General features: G+C 49.0%; 1 protein-coding gene across 2 annotated transcripts in view; it reads left to right on the top strand.

Moving 5' to 3' along the window:
* Positions 1–26,353, top strand: part of CCDC62 (coiled-coil domain containing 62) — a 218,235-nt gene that overhangs the window by 4,083 nt on the left and 187,799 nt on the right. For both annotated transcript variants that reach the window (XM_086942944.1, XM_086942945.1), the window contains one exon: positions 25,376–25,545. In XM_086942944.1, the coding sequence (XP_086799070.1) occupies positions 25,510–25,545 (36 nt within the window). In that variant the 5' untranslated portion in view covers positions 25,376–25,509. Of the gene's footprint in view, positions 1–25,375; positions 25,546–26,353 lie in introns of those variants that run through there.

The raw sequence follows: 26,353 nt of genomic DNA, 5'->3' as shown, positions 1-26,353 counted from the left end.
CTGAAGGTAGTGCGCGATGTCTGATACGGATTTTCTGGGGCGCGGGATCACCACCAGTTTGTGCTGAGTGAATGGTGAATGGTGAATGTTAACGATAGTATCCAGATGGATCCAGTTTATATGTGCACAATGGATTTAAGGACTGGTCTGCGGGCGCGAGATGCGTGAGCATCGGTAGGGCCTTTGTTTTTCCCGTTCGAAGCGCACCAGAGCGCTACGAAGCGCACAGCCTGCTCCAACCTGGCCAAAAGTAGCTAAAACCCTGCATCCCGTGTTGTTGACACTAAAGAAGTTGCTGACATGCTGCATCAAGTGTTTTTGGGACTTAAGGACGTGTTAGAAACCTGGATTTTTCATCTTTCCACGTAGACGGAAGAAGTAAGCACAGGCTTTTTAAGCCTGGGCACAGGCCTCCCATTTTCCAAGAGCCCACTCCCAACCTCCCACCACCGATAAAGTGATCTCTGGTTCTTCCCCTTCTCTTTAGCTCAACCTCTTTCTGCTTACCTCTACCCCTGACTCTCGCGCTTTCTACCTATCCTTACTTTACCTCACCACTCTCTCTCCTTTGCCTCTGCACCTCTATCATTTTCTTCCAAACGCCCTACGTATGTATTTCCCCCTTTCCACACCTCTTTCTCCGCCATCTTCCTCTACCTACCCTGACTAATGTTTACTTACCTCTGTCTACCTCCACTAACTTACTCTTCACATCATCTTCCTCTACCGTGGCTCTCTCATCTTTCTACCTCTCGATATTGTATTACCTTATCTCTCTATCTCACAATAAATAAATTGCAGCTCTTCTCTATCTACCTTTGAGTGTCCCCTCTCTGTACCACCCTCTAGCCCCCACCTCTGCCTCACCGACCTGTGTCTCACACCTCTATCCTTAGGTTGCCTCAGGTCTTCTAACTCACGCCCACAATATCTTGATGTACCCACTCCCATCTCGCCTCTGGCTTTCTCACATCTCTTCAGCACCCTTCACCTCTCGCAGGTACACTTCTATGTACCTGACCTCTGTCACTCACTATAATGACCTTACTGTGTCACTGTTCTCTTTGCACCTCACCGCACTGTTCCCATCTCACTGCCTCACCTCTCTCTCAACCTCATCTTTTCCTTTAACTCGCCTCTTTTCATCTCACTTTACCTCACCTCTCCCCGTCCTTCTAGTCCCACTCTTTCACTCCCCTCCCCCTTCATCTCCATCTCATTCCTATCTTCCTCACGTCACTCACTCTTATCTGTGTACCCCACCTCTCTCACAAGGAAATCTCTCAATTTGCCTAACCTTTATTTGCAGCCTCACCTCTCCACCTCCCTTCTTTCTCCTTGTTGGTTCCTCCTAACTCGCCTCTCACTACCTTCCTCGCCTCTCACTACCTTCCTCCTCTGTTGCTACCTCTTTCTCTACAGCAACCCTTTCAGTAGAGGGACGCTTTACATTATTAAAAATTAAATATTATTTTGCTTCTCTTGGCTCCTCTTACGAACAGTGAAACAAACTCGGCAGTGATTTTAAGACTGTCCACTGGTTTAGGAAACATAAATAAAAGTTGCTTGTGTGGTGTCCAATGTTGCCTTTGTGGTCTTCAACAGAGACTTCTTACCGTCTAACTACACCCTTCGTCGTGTAACGTCACCAGCAGTTATGAGGGTGTTTCAAGTCAGAAGGAACATTGGTATCAATTGTTTAATATCCATATGTAGGTGGCTCTATGTGAATGACTCTGTGTGCGTGGCTCTCTGTGGGTGGCTCTGTATGTGTGTGTGGGTGGCTTTGTGTGTGTGGCTCTGTGTGGGTGTAAATGCAATAGGTCATGCATTTGCGAGCAATTAAGCTATTGGCATTGTAAATGACAATGCCATTTATTTAACGATTAAGCTATGTAAATGATATTGCCAGTTATTTATGATTTAAAAAAAAAAATGTCATGAGCAATGCCAATAGCTCTACCTTTAATAATGCCGAGACCATTGCATTGTAAATGCTTGTTTTCTTTGTTGAGCTGGAGGCAGTTGTTTTTCATCTAAGCATCGACATTGGTTGGTCATGCAGTTGGCGAAGTTTGCTTAGGTGGTGCTGGTTGAGTCGGTAAGGGAGAAGATGAGCTGTGTCGTCTTGCTGCTTTTAGGGCCTTCTCTGGCTGAGTCAGCGCCAAGTGCCCTCAGTATTGCTAAGGGCCCTCGTGAAGCAGCAGAGCACCATTCTGAGTCACCACAGAGCAGCTACAGTGTCCAGGACCCACACCCCCAGTCCTCGAGAGCAGCAGCACCAGTGGGCACTGTCGTGGCTCCAGAATGTGCAAGGGCCATATGAAAATATGTATGATTTAGAGCATATCGAAGAGGAGAATGTACCATACCAGTGATAACTTGTGTTCTATTGGATACTATGCTTACTTTAGCGATTCTTTAACTTTGAAGTATCCTTACAGCCAGGCTAGAATCTCAAAAATTCTTCACACTTTCTTAGTGCTGGAAATGGGTACTGGGCCAGTACTTTGGTAATAGACATGCCCAAATTCTCACTGCTCAGAGAGCAGGGCATATCTATAGTACTCGATCAGTGAATTTTTACCATTGTATAGTTAAGCCTAAATGATTTAAAAAAAAAAAATTTTTTGCTTATGAAAAATGTCCATTCCTTTGAATTTCTTTTCAGGAATAAAAATAAAACCTCTATATAACATGAGGATTATTAGGCTAGGAATAGCCGAAACACATTTCAATGTCTGGTCCCGAAACAGAATACATTGGTGAAAAAATGATTCCACCCGTGTTTTCATCCGTCCTTAGAGGCTTTCAAGGTGGAAGGGAAGCGATATATCTATCATGTTGGACTATTATTACTGTCTTACTGGACAAGCAGTCCTGGATTCAAACCCATATTTCACTGCTATTATGTCCTACTTCGAAATTGTTGCCATATTTTGTAAAAATTGCATTATCCCACTGAATTATGGATTTAAACCAATGATAAGACAGCTATTTGTATACTATAATACAGCATACAACTGTATTCATTTGTACTGCTTTAAGTCGACCTGTTTCTATTTATAAAAATGCAGTGTGATCTAGTAGTCTAACAAAAGGACTACCTTAGCCCTACCACCAAAACCTAATGGGGTCCCAGATGGGACAAAGTAATCATCACCAAGTAGCACATCCTCATTTAACAGTCCATCCACTTTATGGCAAAGCATGAAACCCGGCTGCAGATTGAGCTGACCCAAAGCTTGCTTTGCTCTCTCACAGAAGAATTGATTACCTGGCATACCAGACAGCTTATACTGTGTGTAGCCAGACCTCAAAATAAGCATTCGGAGGTGGAAGATGTGAAGTTGGAGGGAGACTGATTGAGTCTTGGCTTTTTAAAACATTGGTTTCGAAGAACCTCAGTTATTGGAAGACGTCTTTATTTTGAGTTTATAGGTTGGTTATTTCTTGGTAAATGCTTAAGATTTCCTTGGTTTGATTTGGTGCTCTGTTGATACCTTTGTCTGTTTAAGCCTTTTTGGCATTTTCAGGGCTTTGTGGTAGCCCTTCCTATGTTTTTTGTTGTGAGCTTTATCTTAGTTGGATTGTTATTTGCGCCATCAGTGTCACAGATTCCTGCACTCATATCTGAGGTTTGTAATTTCTTCAATCACCTAATTATTGGGCAATTTACTCTGTTGTTTTCACAATGTGGGGTGCCAGTTTATGAAGTGTGACTCCTAATCTGTGTTGCAGATTTGCAGAGGTAGTCTCTGATTTGTTCTGCAGATCTTTTCAGACTTTATTATATGTTTAATTACATATAGCAGCCATGGGCAGGCCCTACCTGTTGTATCTTTCCTCTGGAGGCTGCATTTACAGGCAGAAGAGGTTGCACCTCTCCCAGGAATTTTTTATTTTATTTATTTTTTTATTTAGAAGTTTTCTATAGCGCTAACAAGACCCGAAGGTAGCAGAGCGCTTTACAGTAAAAGGAATGAGAAGGTGAACGACAAGACACGTAACAAGTAAAGGCGATCCACAAAGACATTTTGGGAGGAGGAAAAGTTTGACAGTAGGGCTTCTTGGTAATAGGATACAGAGATACCACATAGTTCAGAGGATGCTTGCTGATCCTAGTTACCCATGACCTAGGGAACGGATAAGGAACAAGGATTTGAGTTGGCTCTTGAATTCCGCATAGGACGGTATGGTTCTGATGTGCGGGGGGATAGAGTTCCATATTTTAGGGGCATTTCCTGTGAAGGAGCAGTCCGCAGTTCTCTTCTTTCTGGTTTTTGGTAGCATGAGCAGCAGGGAGTTACAGCTTCTCAAATTTCTAGCTTGGCCTGCTTTTTTGAGCTTGTTTGCCAAGTATTCTGGTTTTCCGGTATGGAGGGCCTTGTGGGTTAGGCAGGCTGTTCTGAAGGTACTACGCATTTCCACCGGGAGCCATTCGAGTTCTTTGAGTGCTGGGGAGATGTGGTCAGATTTTTTACATCCTGGGATCAATCTCGCTGCCGCGTGAAGTGTTGTTTTCAGTGGGGCCAGGTGCGATTTGGGGATGCCTGTTAGGATTGAGTTCCCGTAGTCCAGTCTAGATAGGACTGGAGATTGTGTGGCTAGTTTAAGGTCCTTGTTGGGAATGAAGGGTTTGATTTTGTTCAGAAGTCTGAGGTTAAAGAATGCACTTTTTGCCGAGTTCTTAATGTGGTTTGTCAAGGTTAGTTTAGGGTCTAGGGTGAAACCCAGAGATTCAGCTAGCGTGAGAGTACCTTTAAGAGCATCGATCGACTTCAGCCACTCGATGATTTGGCGGTTGTCTTCTTTGTTTGAGATGAGAAGAGTTTCGGTCTTGTTGGGATTGAGTTTCAAGTGATTCATCGTCAGTCAATCTTGAACATCATTTAGGACAGCATTTAGTCTGTGGATGTCATTAAGGGAGGAGGTTCCCAGGTAGATCTGCGTGTCGTCCGCGTAGAGGTGGAAGTGGATGCTGGCATTCCTTAGTAGTTTCGCGAGCGGTTCCATATAGATGTTGAAGAGCTGAGGAGAAAGTACTGATTTTTGGGGGAAACCCTTGTTGACTTGCTGAGTATCGGGGGTGAAGTTCTTCATTTTTATTATTTGTGAGCGGTTATGTAGAAAGGAGGAAAACCACTCGAGAACTACTTCGCCGAGGCCAGCTCTTACTTGCAGAGTCTTGATGAGGAGCTTGTGGTCCACTGTGTCGAAAGCTGCGGATAGATCAAGGAGTATGAGGAGGCAGCACTTGTCAGCGTCAAGAGAACCTTGAATGTCGTCTATGATGTTCAGCATCACGGTTTCTGTGCTGTGGCCTTGTCTGAAGCCGGATTGGAGGGGGTCCAGGAGATTGATGTTGTCCAGATGATGCGTCAATTGCAGGAGCACACAGCGTTCCAGTGTCTTAGCGAGCAGAAGGAGGTTAGATATCAGTCTGAAATTGTTCAAGTCCGTTGAGTCAAGACCGGGATTTTTTAGCAGAGGGGTGACTTGTCCCATTTTTAGACAGTCTGGGACCACTCCGCTTTGTAGGGAGCTGTGTATGATATTGCCCCAGATAGGTGCTACGGTGAGCTTCATTTTTTTGATTAGTGAGGGAGGAATGGGGTCTGAGATGTGTGCTGATGGTTTGGAGGTCGAGATCAGTGAGATTATCTCAGATTCCTGCACGGGGCGGAAGCTTAGCCAACGGAGGGGAGAGGAGCCGGATGGTAGGGCCTGTGGGATAGCCGCGTTGCTCTTCTGGAGGTGTAAGTTGTTGATGTCTAGAGATAGTTCGATTTTTAAGACCTTATCGTTGAAGAAGTTGGCAAAGTTATCGCATAGTTCTTTGGATGCCTGCAGGGGTGTGGGCAGAGGCTTGGATGTTTGATGTCTGATTATGTTGTAGAGCTCCTTAGGTCTGTTTTTGGAATTGGCTAGTGCCTCACGGAAGAAGCTGAATTTCTTGTTTTTTATATGGTTGTTATACTTCCTGCTGGCAGCTTTTAGTTGTAAGCGAAGGATGGCTGTTGGGTTGTTTCTCCACTTTCTTTCTTTGGCTCTCAGGGTTCTTCTTTCTGCGTTGAGGTCCGCATTGAACCAGGTTCTAGATGGGGTGGCACGGCTTCTTTTGAGCTTTAGAGGAGCTAGATTGTCGAGAATGGAGACTAGCTCGGAGTTATAGCGGTCGATGAGATCGTTGGTCGAAAGGTGCAGAGAGTTGTCTGGAAGAAGTGAACTTAGCTGACCTTATAGGATGTCTTGGGGTACTTGGGAGAGGTTTCTCGACCATTTGGGGGGTCTTGATGAGGTTTAAGCTGGATGGTGGGATGATTGATGTGAAATAAGATCATATGATGATCTGACCAGTCAACGGGAAGTATGTGGTTGACCGTGATTGAGTTCTTTTGTGCAATGATGGCGTCCAGTATGGCTCCTTTGTAATGTGTCTCCTCATTACAGTGTTGAGTAAGGTTGTTCTCAGCGAGGAGGCAGGATAGCAATCTGATTATAGGGTTGTGAGTTTCGTTCCATCGGAGGTTCAGGTCACCAAGAATTACGTTTTTGGAATCGCCAAGTGCGTCTTGTGCAATCAGGTTGGATAGTTGTTCTCCAAACTCGTTGTTTATGCCCGGGGGGTGATAGAGTAGGTGGCACAGTAGAGAGTCGTTGTCTTTGGTCTTATTTGGAATATACCACTGAGAAGGAGAGGTGGCATTCCACTGGTGTTAGCATCTGCGGCTGGTGAGCAGAGCATCCTCCCATGCTTGGGAAGCATGTTAGGAGCCAGATACAACACCTTGCCCTACAGTAGCCATAGAAATACATCTACTTGAAATAGCCCAGCAGGAAATATTTTTTGCTGTTTGATCTGCCTGGTCAGTGGCCGGAGGTGCTGCAGTCCAGATACCGCTCTATCCTTGACAGAATGGACAAAAGGGGAGTGTGTGTGTCCTGTGCAATAGTCACTGTAATATCGGAGACAAAAAGGGCACCTTTGAGTGAGGCACGCCTTTGGTGTCTGATTCCCATCTGACTGGCTCTGAGGTTGTAATAACAATGACTCCCTGTTTCAATACCATCATTATTTAATGGTGGATACTGAGACACATTGGGTTTAGTGTTGACTCCAAGTGCAAAATTCCCTGATTACCTCATGGACAGTACCTTACCACTGATAATGAGCTCATCTGTTCCCAGGCCTGGGTCCCTGCAAAAAACAAAATTAAATGGGAAGAGCATCAATGTAATGCCCTGTGCTTGAGTATGCCAATGTCCAGATGACCACACGCCCTCCACCAGTATGGTATCTCTTTGAACACAGCAAACAAGGAGCCTTTCTGAGCTGCGCCTAGCAGCGTTTTGAGCAAAGTGCCTAGCATTAGGAAGGAGACCCACTAGTTTTGAAGCAGTGAAGGAACCCTGATTGCTGAACTCCTGCCTTTGTAAGGCCGGCTTGTATAATTCAAAGTGGCACTTAGCTGTAAGTATGAGCAGCCTTAGGGAGCTAGGGTTTTTTTTTGTTGAAAATTTCTTTATTAACAGGATAGATGTATTTGTAGTCAACAGTGCAGGTTATTCACATTGCATACGTTACACATTTGTATGATATTGTCGCACTGACAGGGTATATACATTTTCATTTTCTCGTTATATTTGAAAAATCTCCCAACCTGAACTCCCCCCCCTCCCTCCCCCTCCCTCCCACCCCATGGCACTGACCTACTCATAATTACATTCTCTCATGGTGCCGATCACTCTTACACATGGACATCGCGTGTGGAGACCCTGCCATAACCGTACTGAAGGTATATAGGATGTTTCACATTTATTAGACACTATTCGGAAATACTGCTCTACGGTCAATTCCCCCCTAATTTTAGAGAAGCACTTTGGCCGGCCGGTTTTCCGATGCCTAGTTCAGTCAATGTCCTCGCCAAGAATCTAGGGGTCTTGTTCGGGGAAGACCTCCGGTTTGAGGGGCACATTAAGAAGCTGGCTGGGGGCTGTTTCGGGACCCTTAAGGCATTACGGAAGTTTTTTCCCTATTTGCCTGCCTCAGCAAGAGAGTCAGTGGCAAGAGCCCTAATTCTTTCGCGACTTGATTATGCCAATGGCCTGCTGAGTGGATCCCCGGCTTATATGGTGAGACGTCTCCAGGTGATCCAAAATGCAACCGTCAGACTGCTGGGTAATATCCCCAGTCGGGTCAGCGCTAGAAACCACCTGCAGAGCCTGCACTGGTTGCCAGTCCCTCAGAGAATTACTTTTAAAATCTTGACCCTGGCCCACAAAGCCATTTATGGACAAGGCCCCGCCTACTTGATGAAACGATTCAGGCGCTACTCTCCTAAGCGATCATTGCGCTCTGGCGCCCAACATCTGCTTCAGGTCCCGCGCTTCCGGCTTTCTCGGCTGGGAGGGCAATCAGTGGCGGTGAAGTCCGCTTTGGCTTGGAATGAGCTCCCTTTATCCCTGCGAGCTACGGTGAATTTTATCTCTTTTAAAAAGGGGTTGAAAACCGATTTGTTTCGACTAGCCTTTTAGCTTTTGTTCTTGTAGGATAGGCTGCTTGTTCTTATTCTGTTTTCTTCTTTTCGCGGCAGGATACTCCGGCAGTAATGGAGCGCGCTATAAAACAGCATAATAATAATAATAATAATATTCGAGCACCTGGAGTTGCGTGCACCGGACCCATCCTATGTGGTATAAGCCTTATGAGGGGCGTTGTAGTATTTGTATTTGCCATCATTCCTGTTGCCCCATATCTATGGTGTGATCTGAGCCTGTGTCATTCCCTGTCTCAAATGACCCCAGCAACGTATTCCATTCCAGGGAAATGGGGTGCTTCCTGAGCCCTCTATGTTCTTCGCGTTGCAATGTCACGCTCTCAGCCTTCCCCCATCTCACCAACTCCGCCCTCCATATCTCAGGGTCTGGTGGCCTGGGCGACTTCCACTTCAATCAATCAATCAATCAAAGACATTTATAGAGCGCACTACCTACCCGTAGGGTCTCGAGGCGCTTGGGGGGGGGGGAGGGGGGGTGCCGCTACTGCTCGAACAGCCAGGTCTTGAGCTTATTCCTGAAGGAGAGGTGGTCTTGGGTCAGGCGCAGGTCGGCCGGGAGGGAGTTCCAGGTCTTGGCGGCGAGGTAGGAGAAGGACCTTCCTCCTGCAGTGGCTCTGCGGATGCGTGGGACGGCGGCGAGGGCGTGGCTGGCAGAACGGAGGTGGCGTTTGGGAGCGTAGAAGTTGATGCGGTTGTTGAGGAAGCACGGGCCTTGATCGTGGAGAGCTTTGTGTGCGTGGGTAAGGAGGCGGAAGGTGATTCTCTTGTTGACAGGGAGCCAGTGCAGGTCTCTAAGGTGTCCGGAGATGTGGCAGTGTCGCGGGATGTCGAGAATGAGTCTGGCTGAGGCGTTCTGGATGCGCTGGAGTCTCTTCTGGATCTTGGCGGTGGTTCCGGCGTAGAGTGCGTTGCCGTAGTCCAGTCGGCTGGTGACGAGGGCCTGGGTGACCGTCTTCCTGGTCTCCGTGGGGATCCACCAGAAGATCTTCCGAAGCATGCGCAGGATGTTGAAGCACGACGAGGAGACGGCGTTGACTTGCCTGGTCATGGAGAGGGAGGAGTCCAGGATGAAGCCCAGGTTGCGTGCGTGATTCATCGGTTTGGGTGCGGTGCCCAGGGCGGGGGGCCACCAGGAGTCGTCCCAGGCGGAGGGCGATGAGCCCAGGAAGAGGACCTCTGTCTTATCTGAGTTCAGTTTCAGGCGGCTCGTCGTCATCCACTCGGCTACCTCTTTCATCCCTTCGTGCAGGTTGGCTCTGGCGGCGGCGGGGTCGTTGGTCAGGGAGAGGATCAGCTGGGTGTCGTCGGCGTAGGAGATTATGTTGAGGTTGTGTTGGCGTGCGATGGCCGTGAGGGGGCTCATGTAGACGTTGAAGAGAGTAGGGCTCAGCGAGGATCCTTGAGGGACGCCGCAGATGACTTCGGTGGCCTCTGACTTGTACGGTGGTAGGCGGACTCTCTGTGTTCTTCCGTCGAGGAAGGAGACGATCCACTCCAGTGCCTTCTCCTGGATTCCGACGTTGCTGAGGCGCTGCACTAGGGTGCGGTGGCAGACCGCGTCGAAAGCTGCGGAGAGGTCTAGGAGGATGAGGGCCGCTGTTTCTCCGTTGTCCATCAGGGCTCGGATGTCGTCAGTGGCGGCGATGAGGGCGGTCTCGGTGCTGTGGTTGGCACGGAATCCGGACTGCGATGGGTCGAGGGATCCATTCGTCTCGAGGAAGGCGGCCAGCTGTTTGTTGACGGTCTTCTCGATGACTTTGGCTGGAAACGGGAGTAGAGAGATGGGGCGGTAATTCTTGAGTTCGGTGGGGTCTGCTGTAGGTTTCTTGAGTAGAGCGCTGAGTTCGGCGTGCTTCCAGCTCTCGGGGAAGGTGGCGGTGTCGAATGAGGTGTTGATAATGTCCCGCAGGTGGGGTGCGGTGACAGCGTCGGCTTTGTTGAAGACGTGGTGGGGGCAGGGGTCGGTCGGAGATCCGGAGTGGACGGAGTTCATCATGCGGACGGTGTCTTCGGTGTTGACCGGGGTCCAGGTGCGGAGGGGGGTGGTGGGCGGCGTTGCTGCGGTCGTGGCGTGCGTCGGTTGAGTGCTGAAGCTGTTGTGTATGTCCGCGATCTTGTTGTGGAAGTAGGAGGCGAGGGAGTTGCAGAGGTCTTGCGATGGGGTGATGTCGTTGTTTCCGGCGTTGGGGTTGGAGAGCTCTTTCACGATGTTGAAGAGTTCCTTGTAGCTGTGTGCATTGTTGTCCAGTCGGTTCTTGAAGGCCGTTTTCTTGGCGGTGCGGATCAGTTGGTGGTGTTTCCGGGTGGCGAGCTTGAGGGTGGTCCTGTTGTCCGGCGTGGGTTCCTTTCTCCAGGCTTTCTCGAGGGCTCGGCAGTTCTTCTTGGAGCTCTTGAGTTCGTCGGTGAACCATGGGGCTCTCTTACTGCCGGGTCTGCTGGGCGGGATCCTCAGAGGGGCGAGTTCGTCTGCGCATTTGCTGATCCACTTCGAGAGGTTGTCGGCGGCCTGGCTGGGGTTCGCTGAGCTGGCCGGTGGGTGCTGGCTCAGGGAAGCGGCGAGCTGGTCGGCTGTGATCTTGTTCCAGCTTCTTCGGGCGACCTGTTGCTGGTGGTGGTGGATCGTCATTCTTCTGAAGGTGAAGTGGACACATCTGTGGTCCGTCCAGTGGAGTTCTGTGGCGTGGCTGAAGGTGATGTCTTTGCTGGATGAGAAGATGGCGTCAAGTGTGTGTCCGGCGGGGTGGGTGGGGGTGGACACGAGCTGCTTTTGTCCAAGGTTGGCGAGGTTGTCGAGCAGGGTGCTGGTGTTGCAGTCGTTGTTGTTCTCCAGGTGGAAGTTGAAGTCCCCCAGGAGGATGTAGTCAGCGGAGGGGAGGGCGTGCGGGCTGACGAAGTCGGCGATGTCCTCGCTGAATTGAGTACGTGGTCCCGGAGGTCGGTAGATCAGGGTGCCTCTGAGGGTGGTCTTCGGGTCGGTGTGGATCTGGAAATGCAGGTGTTCGGCGGAGGGTGGGGTGTTGTCGGTGCTGGTCGTGATGCGGATGGTGTTCTTGTGGATGATGGCGATGCCTCCTCCCACCTGGTTGGCGTTGCGGTCCCTCCGGGTGATCTTGTAGCCTTCTGGGATGGCGATGGCGATGTCGGGCGCTGATGAGGCGTTCATCCAGGTCTCCGTGATGAAGGCAACGTCAGGGGCTGTGGCGTCTAGGAGGTTCCAGAGTTCGATGGCGTGTCTGTGGATGGAGCGGGTGTTGAGCAGGATGCACTTGAGGTGGTTGCTGCTGGTGTTCGGCTTGGCAGGTGCTGGTGTCGGGTAGGTCCGGATGCAGGTGAACTTGCAGGTGTTGCAGCTGAAGGGTCCGTGGACGCGTCGTGGGGTGGCTCTGTAGCATCCCGGGACTCGGCCGGTGTTGAGTGCGATGAGGGAGGCGGCGGTGTACGTCAGGCGGGTCGGTTGGGGTCCTCGTGGGCCAGGGGTCCTGGCACTGGGCGCGGTCCAGGCGCGGACGGGCGTAGACGGGCTTACCTTTGGCGCGCCTTCGGCGCACAATCGGCGCACCCGCTGCGCGTGACCGCTGCGCGTTCGCACGGTCGCCATATATGGCGAAGTGCGCGGGTGGGCGGAGCAGCTGGGAGGCGGGAGCGGGGAGGGAACAGAAGGAAAAAAGGGGCGGGGTCAGCAGTGGTGGCGGGAAGCGGGGAGCGGGGAGGGACGACGGAGGGCGGCAATAGGCAGGAAAGATACAGGCAATACAGCGGGGGAAACAACAAATATAACAAAGACAAATCTACTCAGGCAATACAGCGGGGGAAACAACAATTCTAACTAAAACAAATCTACTCAGAAAATACACCAGGGGCACAGGAGCGCCGATCACGGACCACGCCGCTCGGAGGAGGGGGCGTGGTCACGAGGCGGCAGTCGGGCAGCGAGGCACAAAGGAAGGGAAAGCGCACGCAGCAGCTGGTGGCCGTGCGGCGCGGGAGCGTCCTAGGACTAGGACACTTCATGGTTATGGTACGCTTCGCTAAGATCATGGCCAGATCTGTGAATCGTGTGCCTACACTCTTTTTCCGCTCCACGGGGCCCAATCCCAGAAGGGTGTATTCTAATGCGGTGTACGGTTTGGCGGGGACTAGCCTAGCCAGGTCATTCTGTATCGTAGTCCAGTAATACCCTAGTTTGGAGCAGGTCCATAACATGTGTACTAGTCGGGCATCCTCCGCCCCGCATCTTGGGCATGTATCAGGGGTATCAGGGAACATAGTGTGTAAGCGGTGGGGTGTCAGATATGCTCTGTGCAAGAGCATAAGCTGTATGAATTTGAACTTCTGGTTTCTCGATACCTTTTTAGGATATTTCAAAATCCGGTCCCATTCCTTATCCCTGAGTGGTCTCCCAATGTCATGTTCCCACTTATCCCATATGGGTTGCAGTGAAATAGCCCTGCCCTCTCTTATACCGTGTGTTATCCATCTGGTCAGATGGCTACCCGATCCCATCACATACTGCATCGTGAGCAGTGAGTTTGTGGGTGGCTCCAACCCATCCGGGGCCCATACCTGTGCTATGTAGCATTTTACTCCTGCGTGTAGCAGGAACGACCCTCCGGGTGTGAGGTGTGTAGTGCGAAAGTCTTTGAATGTCATCATCCTGCCATCACTAAAGAAATCCCCTACTTGTGTCACTCCCGAGTCATGCCAGTCTGTAAGCATTTGATTCGAAAGTGTTCTCAGTCCGGCTGGTAGTCCTAGTAGTGGTATCGTGGGGGCATAAGTTGACGTGGAGGACGTGTATTTCACCGCTCGCCTCCAGTGTTCAATCGTTATGCGGAGCAGGGGGGGTGTTGACCGCGGGACCTCCGCCCTCGGGAGTAGCAGGGCATGGACACTCCCCTTGTTCCATTCCGAGTCTGACATGTCAATTTTGTGTAGGTTGCGTCCTGCCAGCCAGTAGGCGAGCCATTGCAATTGGCAGGCAAAGTTATATGCCCGGAGGAATGGGACCCCCATACCACCCGCAGCCGTGGGGAGCTGCAATTTCTTCAGGCTGATACTTCGCCTCCCGGAGCCCCAGACCAATTCAGTCATCAGTGTATCTAGTGTTTTGAATACGGTGGCAGGAACTCTCAATGGCAGACCGGTAAAGTAGTACAACAGGCGGGGCAGAACCACCATCTTGGAAATAGTCACCCTACCCGCCACCGCTAGCGGTAGCGTGGTCCAGAATTGCACTTTCGACCTTAACTTTTTTATCGCCTTCCCTATGTTGCCATCTAGCAGATCCCTTGTCTCTCTGTAGATTTGTATCCCCAGGTAACGAAAGGTGTGTTCCGCCACCTGGAAAGAGTAAGGTGCAAAGGGGAGGCGGGTTTCCACTCTGGTTGCAGAGAAGAAAAATCCATACGATTTGGGTTCACTAATCGTAAGGCCCGACATGGTGCTGAAGCTATCAAATATTTCAGGCACAGGTCCCAGATCCCCTCCCAAGTCTCCGAAGTAGAGGATAATGTCATCCGCATATGCTGATACCACATGCGTCGCCCCGTCTCTCTGTATGCCCCTGTGTTGTGCAGACTCGCGGAGTCTGCATAGTAAAGGCTCTAGTGCCAGTATAAATAAGAGCGGGGATAATGGGCATCCCTGTCTGGTACCCTTTGCTATTTCCAATTGTGTTGATATGCATCTGTTTGTGCGGATCCGCGCCGTCGGACGTGTGCAGAGCAGCTTTACCCAGCTAATGTACTTTATCGGTATCCCGAAGTAGTCGAGCGCCGCAAACATGTAGTCCCATTTGATTGAGTCAAACGCCTGTTTCAGGTCTAGTGATATGCATCCCTCCGCGTCCGTCCGTCCCAGTGCATCTAGCATAATTTGGCTGAGTCGCCGCAGGTTCATAGCAGTGCTCCTGCCCGGCACAAAGCCGCATTGGTCTGGGTGTATGAGCGATGGAATATATTGGGCCAGTCTCGTTGCTAGTATTTTACTTAATATTTTTAGTCCGTGTTTAGTAGTGATAGCGGCCTGTAATTTGCCATATGTAAGCCATCCCTGCCCGGCTTCAGAAGTGACACTATTAGGGCCTGCAGTGTGGTCTGTGGGAGGCCCCGAGCTTTAAGTGCCTCCTTATACACCTCGAGGAGCTGTGGCGCCAGAAGATCTATGAAGGCTCCGTAGAATTCCACTGGAAGGCCGTCTGTGCCCGGGGCCTTGTTCCGTGGGAGTGCGCGGATAGCTTGGCGTATTTCTGCTACCATGATAGGCCGTGCTAGCTCTTTCTTCTGTCGTTCCTCAAGCTTCGGTATTTCCAACCCCTCCGTGAAGTCCACAAGAGTCCCATCTAACATAGGTGTGTGTGGGCCGTATAGTGTCCCATAATAATAATCTCTGAATGCTGTTTTAACACTCATCTGCGTTGTTGCCATCGACCCCCCCTTGTTAAAGTACCTCCAGTATGGGCAGGTGTATCGGTTCATCTTTCACCAGTCGGGCCAATAAAGGTCCTGCCTTATCCGCCTGAGCATGTTGTCGGCTCGTGTACTCCCTGTAGTCTAGGATGCATAGCTCTTCTAGCAGTTCTGCATGTTGGATGTGTGCTTCCTGTAGTGGCATGAAGGGCACGTTTGTGCCGGCAGCTTCACTTTCTAGCATGGCTAGGCGCCCCTCTACTTCCCGGAGTCTATCCATCACATTGTGTCTCATGCCCATCCGTGTGCTCATCGCTTCTCCCCGGATCGAGACTTTGAAAGCGTCCCACTCTACTTGGCGGGAACTCGCGGACCCACTATTTGTGGCAAAGTAAGATGCGATGGCTATCTCAAGTGTTGTGCGGAAGGTCGTGTCCTCTAAGAGATCTGGTGTAAGGCGCCAAGTTGGTATGGGTGTTGGGATCCTGCCCCACTGGAAGCTGACTTCCACCGGGTTGTGGTCCGAGAGAGTTTTACCCATGTGTTCTGCTGTCGTGACCGACCCCAGTAGTGATGTAGTGCAGAAAACATGGTCAATTCTGGTGTGTAATTTGTGGGGTGGTGAATAGAATGTGTACTCCCTGTCTAGATGGTGTTTACCACGCCATGTATCCACTAGGTGCCATCTCTCTGCGCTAGCGCCTCAGCTTGTTTTCTACTTTCCGTAGCTTGCAATGGCGGGTGGGACCTATCTAGGGAGACATCCAGTACAGCATTAAAATCCCCGCCCATCAACGAAGGAAAATCTGCCCAGTCAGCTAGCACTCCGTTAAGTTTTACTAGGAAGGCCGATTGGCTCGAGTTCGGTGCATATACACTACCCAACACAACAGGGGAACCGTCCAACAACCCTCGGACGAATACGTATCTGCCTTCAGTATCTTTCCTTAGTTCCACTAGTTTAAAGGGGACTGAGTTCCTCAGCCACACAGCCGCCCCTCTCTCGAGAAGGCTGAGTAAGAGGTAGCAAACAATTGTCCCTTCCACTTTTTAAGCAATTTCCCACTTTCTGAGTTCGTTAAATGGGTTTCCTGAAGGCAGGCAATTTTGACATTCCTGCGGTTTAGTTGAGCTAGAATTCTGTGTCTTTTGTGGACTGACCCCATGCCACGAACGTTCCAGGTGCACAACTTGTAATCATTAAGGGTCCCCATTCCGATTAGTAGCAGGTAAAGTCAGTGAGGACCGCACCATGAAGCGGGTGCACATAGTCAGCCATAAGTCCCGTGCCTGTACAAAAAACAACCCCACAACTACTAGGTCCCCGAATAAAACCCTCCGGGATCCATACAGTACTGCCCAACGTGGGCATGCATTACATTGAAACATGTCTATATGGTGGGGAGCTGGGGCCACTTACACCAGTCCAGAGTCTGTTGGTAGGACTCCGTTGTGCCTATAGCAAATGAGGCCCCCCTCCCCCGATCGCCTTGCATTCAGTTCATACGTTACCATCCGATGTCTTCCCCAGCTACAGTCATAGGTCATTCGCTTCTTGTGCTGTGATCTTGGGGAACAGTTGTAGACTGTCAGCCGAACCCGACACCTCCGTGTGCGTGGCGGAGCAGCTAGCTGAGGCGGCAGGATCTTGAGTGTCGTGCTCAGCCAAGGCGGCCTTCGTTAGTTGACCAACCCCCTTGGACCTGGTCGATGATGACCCTCCTGAGGCCGTGTGTCGGTTCGCACGTCCCATGGTCGCTCCAGTCTGGCTCCGTTCTTCCCGGCGCGATGTTCCCTCCCCCCAATCCTCCTCAAAGGGGTCCTGCGTGTTCGGGGGCGTCAGTGTTACCTCCATCCACTCCGCCGCTTCCTCCGGTGATTCGAAGAAGTAGGACTTGTTGTTGTAAAGTATTTTTAGCCGGGCCGGAAATAGTAGTGCGTATTTCAGGTTCCTGTCTCGTAGTTTGCGTTTTAATCCCAGGAACCATGATCTAGCTCTTTGTACCGCCGGGGTGAAATCTGGGTACACCGAAATGGTCTTATCTTCATAGCGCAATGGGGCTTTCTCTCTCGCCGCCCTCAGGACAGAATCTCGATATTTGTAGTGTAGGAGGCGTGCAATTAAAGGGCGCGGCGATTCCCCTGGTTTCGGTGGTCTTGCCGGCATCCGGTGTGCTCTCTCCACACTATACAATGGCGTGAGGTCCTGGGGGTCTACTATCTTTTTTAGCCAGTCCTCCACAAATTGAGTAGGGTCCTTCCCCTCGCTTCTCTCCGGAATACCCAGTATGCGCACGTTGTTTCGGCGTGCCCGCCCTTCCGCATCGTCCAGTTTGTCCCATATCATTTTAATCTGTTTGTCCATATTTTCAAGTTTCGCGGAGTGGGCTGTTTGTTGCGGGATTAGGTCGTCCATCGCTAACTTGTGCACTGTGACTTTCTCCGCCAGCTTTATATGGCCCGCCCTGAGTAGCGATAGGCCCGTCGCCATGTTGTCCATTCGGGATTCCAGTGCCTCTCTGGACGCCTTGATTTCAGCTAGTATGAGGTCCAGTTTTGCATCCTGCGAGGTCTTGCCTGTTGGGGGAATCATCTCCACATTCGATGAAGCTAGCGGGTCCTCCGAGCCCGTAGATTGCATATCGGCGCTGGCTCCGTGTTCCTGCACCTTGGCCCTGTTCCTGCCCATTGCTCTTGTTTGCAGGGTGGCAGTCGTAGAGTGTCTCCAGTGCCACTGGGTTGGGGCAGTTAAGGGTGTTTCGCATGTAAGTAGTATGACACAAGCACCTCCTTGGAGCAGCCGCTGGTAGTAGGTCGCTGTCCGATGGCCCACAGTGAGTTTTTCAGATAGGAGGCCTCACCAGCCCCCCCAGGGCGCAGTACGCCCAGGGCATCAAAGGCGGGCAAATGGAAAATGGCGGCCCTCTAGGCGCTCTAGCGTCCGTTACACCTCACCGCCAGGACGTCAGCATATAAGGGGGGGGTGTCGGAACCCAAATGCAAAGCCTGGAGTACTAGAGTGTGGCGTTATGCCGAGTACCGCCGCTCCTTCCCCCACACCGTACGGTCCGCCAGACAGCACGAGGGGCTTGGCAGGCAGTGTCCCTTCGAGCAATGGAGGCCTCTTGTTTGACGCGATGCAGTCGGCGCCCGTTCCCAGCCCTCCCGATCACTGTCGCGCAGGGCAGGGCAGGGCAGGGCAGGGCAGGGCCTTCGAGGTGTCAGCTCAGCGTGTCCGGGGGAGGTGCTCCCAGATGGGGATCCAATATGGCCGGTGCCGTCTCCGCTTCGAACGGGAAGGTCTCACGGGCAGTCCATGCAAGCAGCGTCCTCGCTGTTCTCCGACGGCTCGTGGGCTCTGTAGTCCTCGCTGCTGCTTCCTCAAAAGCCCGCTGCTGGTGTACGCCGGCTCACCTTCATTCAGCGGCCCGGGTCACGCCCGCAGTCAGCCCCGGTAGTCATGGGCCGTCCCTTCACTCCAGTCCGCGGCTGCACCACGGGGTTCAGGCCGCAATCAAGCCGCGGTCCGCGTCCGGTCACCGGCAGTCGTCGGGGACCGCAGATTGCTGCCGGAGGTACGCACTGCTTCCCAGGGACCAGGGGGGATATCGTGGCGATCGGGGGTGCAGGGGAAATAAGGATATTTAGCTGGTGTTGTAGGTCATGTACGGAGCCTCTCTAGAGCACGTTCGCCATGTTCGGCTCGTGGCCACGCCCCCCCTAGGGAGCTAGGGTTGAATGCACATTAACCCTGTGGGGGAGAGGCACCTTCTTGGAATCCTGTCAGGTGTCAACCAAGGCCACAGCCCTGCCAATTAAGACAAGTAGCACCCAATTAAAAATTGGAAAAAAGCAAAAGTGTGCCCATGCATAGATAATGCTATCATAAAGACCCATAAAGCAAATGAATGTGCTAATTATTTTAATGTCTCCACAGAAAAATTTAAAGGGGGGTATATGAAAGACGGGCTAAGAACAAACACACAGGGAGGATATGCTGTAAATCGAAACATTCATGTCTAATAAAATACAGCAGGCTACTAAAGTAAACTGAGATAAAACAGTTGAATAGGGGGGAAAGTCCTGGCTCAGAATTGTCTCTCACCATAATGGACATCATTGTTCGAGGAGGACAAGGAGAATTTAACTTACCCTTTCATCAATCAGCGTACAGAGCTAGAGGTCAACTACTGCTATGGACTGTGCAGCACTCCTCAAGGGGGCTCTTTTGTGTAGGTCTTTTAAGCAAAAGATGCGGATGTGAGGTGAAGAGTGGAGGTGCTCTAGTCGTAGATTGGTGTAATGTGAATTTGTGGTTATAAAAATAGCTAAGAGATACCCAATTCAATTTAATAGGTGGGTTCTCTATTTTTATGATTAAAAGACAATGGTTGGCTGAATATAGAAGTATTGGTCCTATCAGCTCATGAAATCGTGTGTAGGTTGGACCAATCTGCACCTAAAGCACCTACACCTCACATCGACATCTCTTGCTCAAAAGACCGCCCGGCAAAGAGCCCCCTTAACGGACCCATTGGGCATTGCAGCACCGGGCCGATGATGAAGTATGACACCCGCACAGGTGTGTGAGAGCTCTTGCTTCTGAGCAATCAGATTCCCTAATCTAGATCCTCCCTCCCTCCCTTCCTTCCCTCCCACCAAGAACTACATACATTTTGTATTACATAGTATCCTATGGAGCACGTATGGTGGACCTTAAAGTGCTCCTAGTCCCCCTCAGTTTAACAACAATGTGGTACCAAAGGAAACAATAGGGTTCACTGCTCTAGGAGCTGAGACAGGAAAGCCTCAGGAATAGTTGTAGGGAAGGCTAATTTAGGCAATCACGGCTGAGTAGGGGAGGGTGCTGAAGTCAAAGGAGGGTGAAACATTAACATTTAAAAGCTGGGAGGTATTGGATTCTTTCTATTGCATAACATTAATTTCAGGTTAATGAAAACACATCATGTATTTTTGGGTATTAAGCTATTGGCACCGCATCACAAAAGGATGGGTAGCATAAATAGTTTGAGACTATTTGTTGGTCAGAGCAGTGCTTAATTTGTGCCGGTGCTCAGCACCGGCACTTACTTGTGAAGCGCTCTGATACACATAAGGGTCACGTTCGCGCTATACAAAACTCTATAAATAAATAAATACTTGTAACAGTCCACCACATGGTGGCGCTGTCGATCTATTTTATGTATGGAGCACATCAGCCTAAGAATTAAATATATATTTAAAAAAAATTTAAAGCACCCAGGCCTTGTTACTGCTTTGGGTGGCCTGGAACTATTCAAACTTTCACATTTATAGGAGTGTGACATTTAGTAGGGAAAATATACACTGGCATGTTTAAGACCTTATTGCCCTAAAGAGTTGAAACCTTCGCCCGGACAGGCTTGGGTGATCGACAGATCCCTTGTTATACCTTGTGTTTACTTACATGTCTACACACTGGTAATTTTACCATAAATATCAGCGGCATACATTGAGCCTGTAATTTTTGGAGAAACAAATGCGACGTTAGAGAGTCCAGTCATATCTCATCTTCTTTTTTTGCATAATGTACAATTCCAAAAAACCCAACTCTAGTATGCTTTAGATATTGTCCTGGATTAGTCAATTTCCAAGTTCCTTTGTGTATGTTTATGTAACCGTATATTTTAGGTTTACATAATGGTATTTTGCATGGTACTTACAAAAAGTGAGGGAGAAGAGAAATAGTAGTTGAAAATCTCTTTGGGATTAGCAAGATTATACATTATAGATGAAAAGGTGGGGAAATGGAAGTGGAGAGGGGCAGAGGAGGACAAGTTCCTTAACAACTGAACAGCCCCCTAGGGAAGTAACTTTATATTTGGCGAAAAGTGTGACTATATTTTTGGCTTTACTATCGTGTTTAGGTAATCACGAGTGAGAAAGCTGTGTTACCTTCTTGGTATCCTCTATCCGCCTCATGGGTACTGGGTGAGGCACGGGTGTTGTGACTCTCTGCGGATAGATAAAACAAATGGGTGTCATAGTCTACACATTGTCTAAGACGTTTTCTCTCTGTAGACATATTTGTGGAGCGTTTTTTTGTAAAAATGTTCTGATGTCTTATAGGAATGTGTATACTGTACCCTCATTGTAGATCAAGCAGTTGTTGTGGGATATCTTTGTTAACACTGGGCACTAAAGTTGGGCCCTGTGATGTTTTAAAATGATTCCCGGAAGTGGGATCCCTCATGCTGTGCCTTGTCATCATAATGACGTTCTTTATATTTTAGATCAGTCTATAGTGATATGTATTGCATCGTTAGTGAACGTGAGTCTGTACCACTCCAGGTAAAGTGGAAAGCCCTCCTTGGGGGTAGAATCCTTAGGTTAACCATCCAAACGGTAGAAAGGGGCGGCTTATGTGTGCCTCCGGATTGACTATACTTCCTGTGAAGAGAGTGGGTATTGCCCCCCTACAAAAGCAGTGAGACGACCAGGGAAGCCGGTAATGAGGAAGAAGAGTTAAAGTTATCTGGCGTCTCTTCTCTCTGTGTTATAGTGTTCGGCCCTCCTTTGGACATTCTTTTTGAGAGCCGAGGTGTCTGACTATGAAGTAACGCTCCTCGTCGGGGCTGTGACTAAGGTGTATTTCAAGGTGAGTTAAATGATTTTGCTATTTTCCCCAAAAAGTAAAAAGGAAAGGTAAAGGAGATAAGCGCTTCCCTTCACAATGTGGAATACCGGACCTCTTCGTGAAGGGAAAAAAGGTATTTCTTTTACTGCATTACTCACTTGTCTCTGACGAACCCTCCTCGGTGTCCCAACCTAGTTTAATCTTATCCAGCCTGAAGAGAGGTCATCTTCGAACTGTGGTGGGTTTTTAGGTTTAAATCTTTTTATTGGTACAAACAAAATTGCAATAGAACATTACACTTCCATCTGCAGAGAATCATGCGAAAATGCAGAACCTCGCATGAAATAGAAACTAACCCCCAACTTCCCTCTTCCCCCAGTCTCCTCCCATGTCCTCCCCATCCGTGCCCCTCCCTCTCACCCCACCTAACAGCAAGGGGAAAGATCAGCACGTCACCTAGTGTTTTATGTCTGTGTAGAGTGGGTATGGTCTTGGGTCAATGCAGGGAGACGTAGTAATCACAGCTTTCTGGGGCATGTGAGCTCTCGATAGTCTGTGCTTAGCAGAGTCTTGAAAGGACGCCACAGATCTGCAAAGGAGGTACTGTCTCCCTGCAGTGAAAAGGTAATGCCTTCCATCCCTAATAACTACCATAACCTGTGCTGCCACCCTTGGAACTTGGGAGTCCTCTCTGTGCCCCAGTGAGACAGAATGTTTTGCAGGGCTGCTCTCAAAGCAATACCCATCTGCCTACCTCTGCGAGACAGAAGGTTGAAAGTAAGCGCGTTGGGCAGGCCTAGGAGCCCATACGCAGGGAAGCGCAGTATCTGTGTGTTGAAGTGTTTGTCTAGCTCGTTGAGGGTCTGCTCCCAGTATAGCGTGAGTGTCGGGCATTCTCAAAGCAGGTGTGTCTGTGTGCCTTCGGTCTCGCACCCTCTCCAGCAGCCCAAAGGACGATCGGGGTTGCTCTTGTGTAGTCTGGGGGGGGGGATGGAGGTACCAATAGGTCACTATCCTGGTAGCCATTTCCACGCTGGAGATATTACAAGCCGAATGTCTGGTCCTGTAAAAAATGTCCCCCCATTCCTTCTGCGTTGGTGAGCTTCCAAGTTCTACCTCCCAGCGCCTCTGCCCTGAGGATTTAGTCAATTGTTCCAGGGGTCTCAGGAGGTGGTAGAGCTCTGTGATGAGGCGCTTGCTTGACTTTTTAGTATGTAACCACTTCTCGTATGGGGTGACCGTCCTTTGTGCCCCCTTGCGTAGGGATGGGTGCATAACCCAGTGACCTATGTGCTGGAAGTGGTATCACTCTGTCTCCGGGAACTTGAAATCAGAGCGGAAGTCTTCAAAACTCAGTGGGCCCTCTGCATTGAAGAAGACGGAAAGGTGGCGAGTTCACAACGAGTATCGGTCGTGTCCCAGGCCTTCAGGGTCTCCCGGGTGACCGGTGACCCGTAAAGCCCTATTGGGCACCGGGATTTACGAATAAAAGGAATTCTCCACATGGGTTGGCCTGACAGGGCTTGCTTCATAAAGAGCCAATGCTTCTCAGATTCCCATTGGAACCATCACAATAAGACTGGTAGCTGGATAGCCTGGTAGTGTCGCTCAATGTTGGGGATCCCAAGGCCGCCCTCCTTTGGGGGTCTATAGCTTAGGTCCCTGCTCATCCTGGAAAGAGAGGAGCTCTCGCTGAAGAGATTTCAGCATACCAGGGGGATGTTATGCTGGTAGCATTTGGAAGAGGTATACTATTTTCGGGAGCACATTCATTTTGAGCGCTGCCACACGGCCCAGCCATGAGAGGCCAAATGGTCACCAGCATTGTAGGACCTGGCGAATCTGTGACAAGAGATGCTTGTAATTCAAGGTTAATGTGTCCTGAAACAATCTTGCTAGTTTTATTCCGAGGTATGGTATACACTCCATGTCCCATCGAATGGGGCATATCTGGTTAAGAGAGTTTCTGGTGGAAGGCTGTAAGGAGAACCTTAGGGCCTGCGACTTGGATACATTGACCTGGAAGCCAGAGGCTGCTGCAAACGTCTCCAATTCTGCAAGGAAGGCTGGTAACGATGACTGGGGGTCTGTGGTGGGTTTTTAAACCCTGTACGATTGTTTCATAATTTCTTGATTACTATCAGGTTTGGAGTCAGAAGGCACCTCCTTTAAAAATTGGCCAGTTGTTCCCCTTGTGATGTTAAATGACTCGGTTGGGATACATAATTGTTCGTGATTGCGATGTAGACGTAGAGGATGTCTGCCCTTCATGTGGTAATTTTATGCAACTGTTCTTTAAATGTTTGATAATTTCTGTCTTAAATAAAAAACTCCCTAGAGTTTCTTAAAAAATAAAGAAAAACATGTACCTTTGAGTGGTTTGCTGAATTTGAAGGTAATTATAGACAGAGGAGAGATTTGTGTATGTTGTTAAAAAATGTAGCAAAACTCTAGGAAAAAAATGATGGTAGTCATCCTGGAATCTTACATTGTTCTACTATACCGAGTGATCTGTGTTTGTGTGAGGGATAGTAGAGGAAAGTTTATTGTTGGCATCTATTGGATTATTGATTAGTCCTTCTTCATGTACATTGGGGCAACATATTGTGTGCTCTGATGGGTAATGCTAGTGTTTGTGTTGAGAGTGTACTGTGTTAATCCTTGGTGTCTTCCTACATATTAAGACTAAAATCCAGTTTAAAGCAGCCACTCTACCCCCAACAAAACCCAGAGACAGAATCCTGGTAGAACAAATGGAGTAGATGCTGGATACACAAGAAATGTCTTGTCATCCTGTTTTCCACCTTTCAAGTGTGCCCTCAGTGTTGCGTGTAAAACTCAATGACAGAATTCATGGCTGGTAGGTCAAAGCAGGGTTTTTAAAATTCCAAACAGTGGATACACAAGCATTGCACACTACTATAGGACAGCTAGGAACTGTATACCTGCACAATCCAGTCAGTCCTCTTTCTTTTGCAGGTAACCAGTTGCCCAGCTCCCTGGGTCAGCTGTCCAGTCACCCCAGTATTAAGAAGAAACGCCAAAATGTAGAGGCTTTCAGTCCCCAATTAAATCACCACTAATCTTGCAAGAATGTGATTAAAAAAATGCAATCTTCTATTCTTTTCAATCTCCTTCTTAAAAAAAGCCAGACAGCCAACGCATTTAGCCCATGAACCACGGGTTTCCTCAGGGCCTATAATTTATAAGTCCTATCCAAAAAGCTTCGGTCACACATCATTCGTTTTGATCATAAGTAGATCTGTTAAGTCTCAAAGGAATGTCCCTTAAACTGGGAGTTTGTGTGGGGAATCGCGCCTTGCAAGCTGAACACGGCATAATTGTACAAATGTTTGAGGGACGTTCCTTTGAGACTGAACAGATCTACTTATGATCCAAACAAATGATGTGTGAATCAAATAAGAAGACTGAAACTTTTTGAATATTGCTTGTAAATTAGAAGCTCTTGGTATAACGGTCAAACGAGGTGATACACAAGAGTTGCCTGGACAACCTGTTCTCTACCTTTCGAGGGCAAGCCCAATGTTGTATGTAAACCCAGCAGCCTTAACAAACCGAATTTGACACTGTGGTGTCAAAGAGAATGCCTACAGCTTCCACCCTGAATATTCTTATGGTAAACCGAGCAAGTTGTCTACTTTTAGCTACGGACCAGAATAACTGTCCCTTATTTCATAAAAAATGTTACTATAAAATGTTTTTCCTAAAGTGCTTCAAAATTATCATGTGAAATGGGCAGCTGATAGATTTTTGTTTCATGCTTGCTGTAGATGTAACAGAATGATGCCTGTGTAGTACAGTGAGTGGCTTCTGAATCATATGTACTCCCACTTCGAACATCACTCCAGCAGGATAGACCCAGTCATTGCTTGTGTCTGCCTGAAGTTTGAATCATCAACTACCTATGAACCCATCATCACCACGCTCGTCTCCACCCAAGGTAAAGTGAGCAAGAAAAAGCTTTAATTCAGTGTTTATCAACTATTTTGCAGTTGGGTACAACAAAGTGAAATGCCTTTTGAGAAAACAGTGGCAACCAGTGTTTCCTCGTCACCTGGTGCTCTTGGTCCTTGAGCTGAAAAGCTCAGTTGTAAAATGGCATTTTAATAGTTTGAAAGGTTTGAACATTCCAAGAATGAGGTAGTTGCATCTGTTTACAAGGTTTAATCTGGTTTATCATGGCAGTCAAGGCTATTTCACCATCATGGGCTCCCAGGCTAGATCTCCACAGTTAAAAACTGGAAGCAGTTTCAGTAACTTTGTCTACTATTTGAGAACAATGCACTAGATGCGCCAGGGCCATCAAAGTGAATATTTTGTAATTGTCAACAGTGGAATCCTGCCTTTTATGTCAAAAGTATCCAAACACCAGCAGGATCACCAAATAAGTACACAGTGCAACCCGCTATCCAGGCTAGGATGCAATATTTGGGTCTTGGTTATCACTTGCTCGCTGGATGCACTGCCTCTGGCAGAACCAATGCGACCTTCCACCTAACCTTGCACAGCAGTCTTTGAACTCTTGTACCTTTCCATCCTTCAGGCATCTGTACGTGTATGGTAAAGACCATGCCTCATGTAGGAAAGCACTGCCTAGTGGTTCATAACGCCCTATAGCAATGTACCTCATACAATTGGTAAATTTATACAAAGCAAATGGTAAAGTAATAACACCATGGATAAGCCATGTAGCAGCAGCTGCTTCAGCCACAGAAAAGGGCAAAGATTCCAATTTTTCAATGTGTAAC

Source organism: Lissotriton vulgaris, chromosome 11 (assembly GCF_964263255.1).
Source record: "Lissotriton vulgaris chromosome 11, aLisVul1.2, whole genome shotgun sequence".
Classification (NCBI taxonomy): Eukaryota; Metazoa; Chordata; class Amphibia; order Caudata; family Salamandridae; genus Lissotriton; species Lissotriton vulgaris.
Note: the sequence above shows the minus strand (reverse complement) of the source record. Positions and strands in the feature narration are given on the sequence as shown.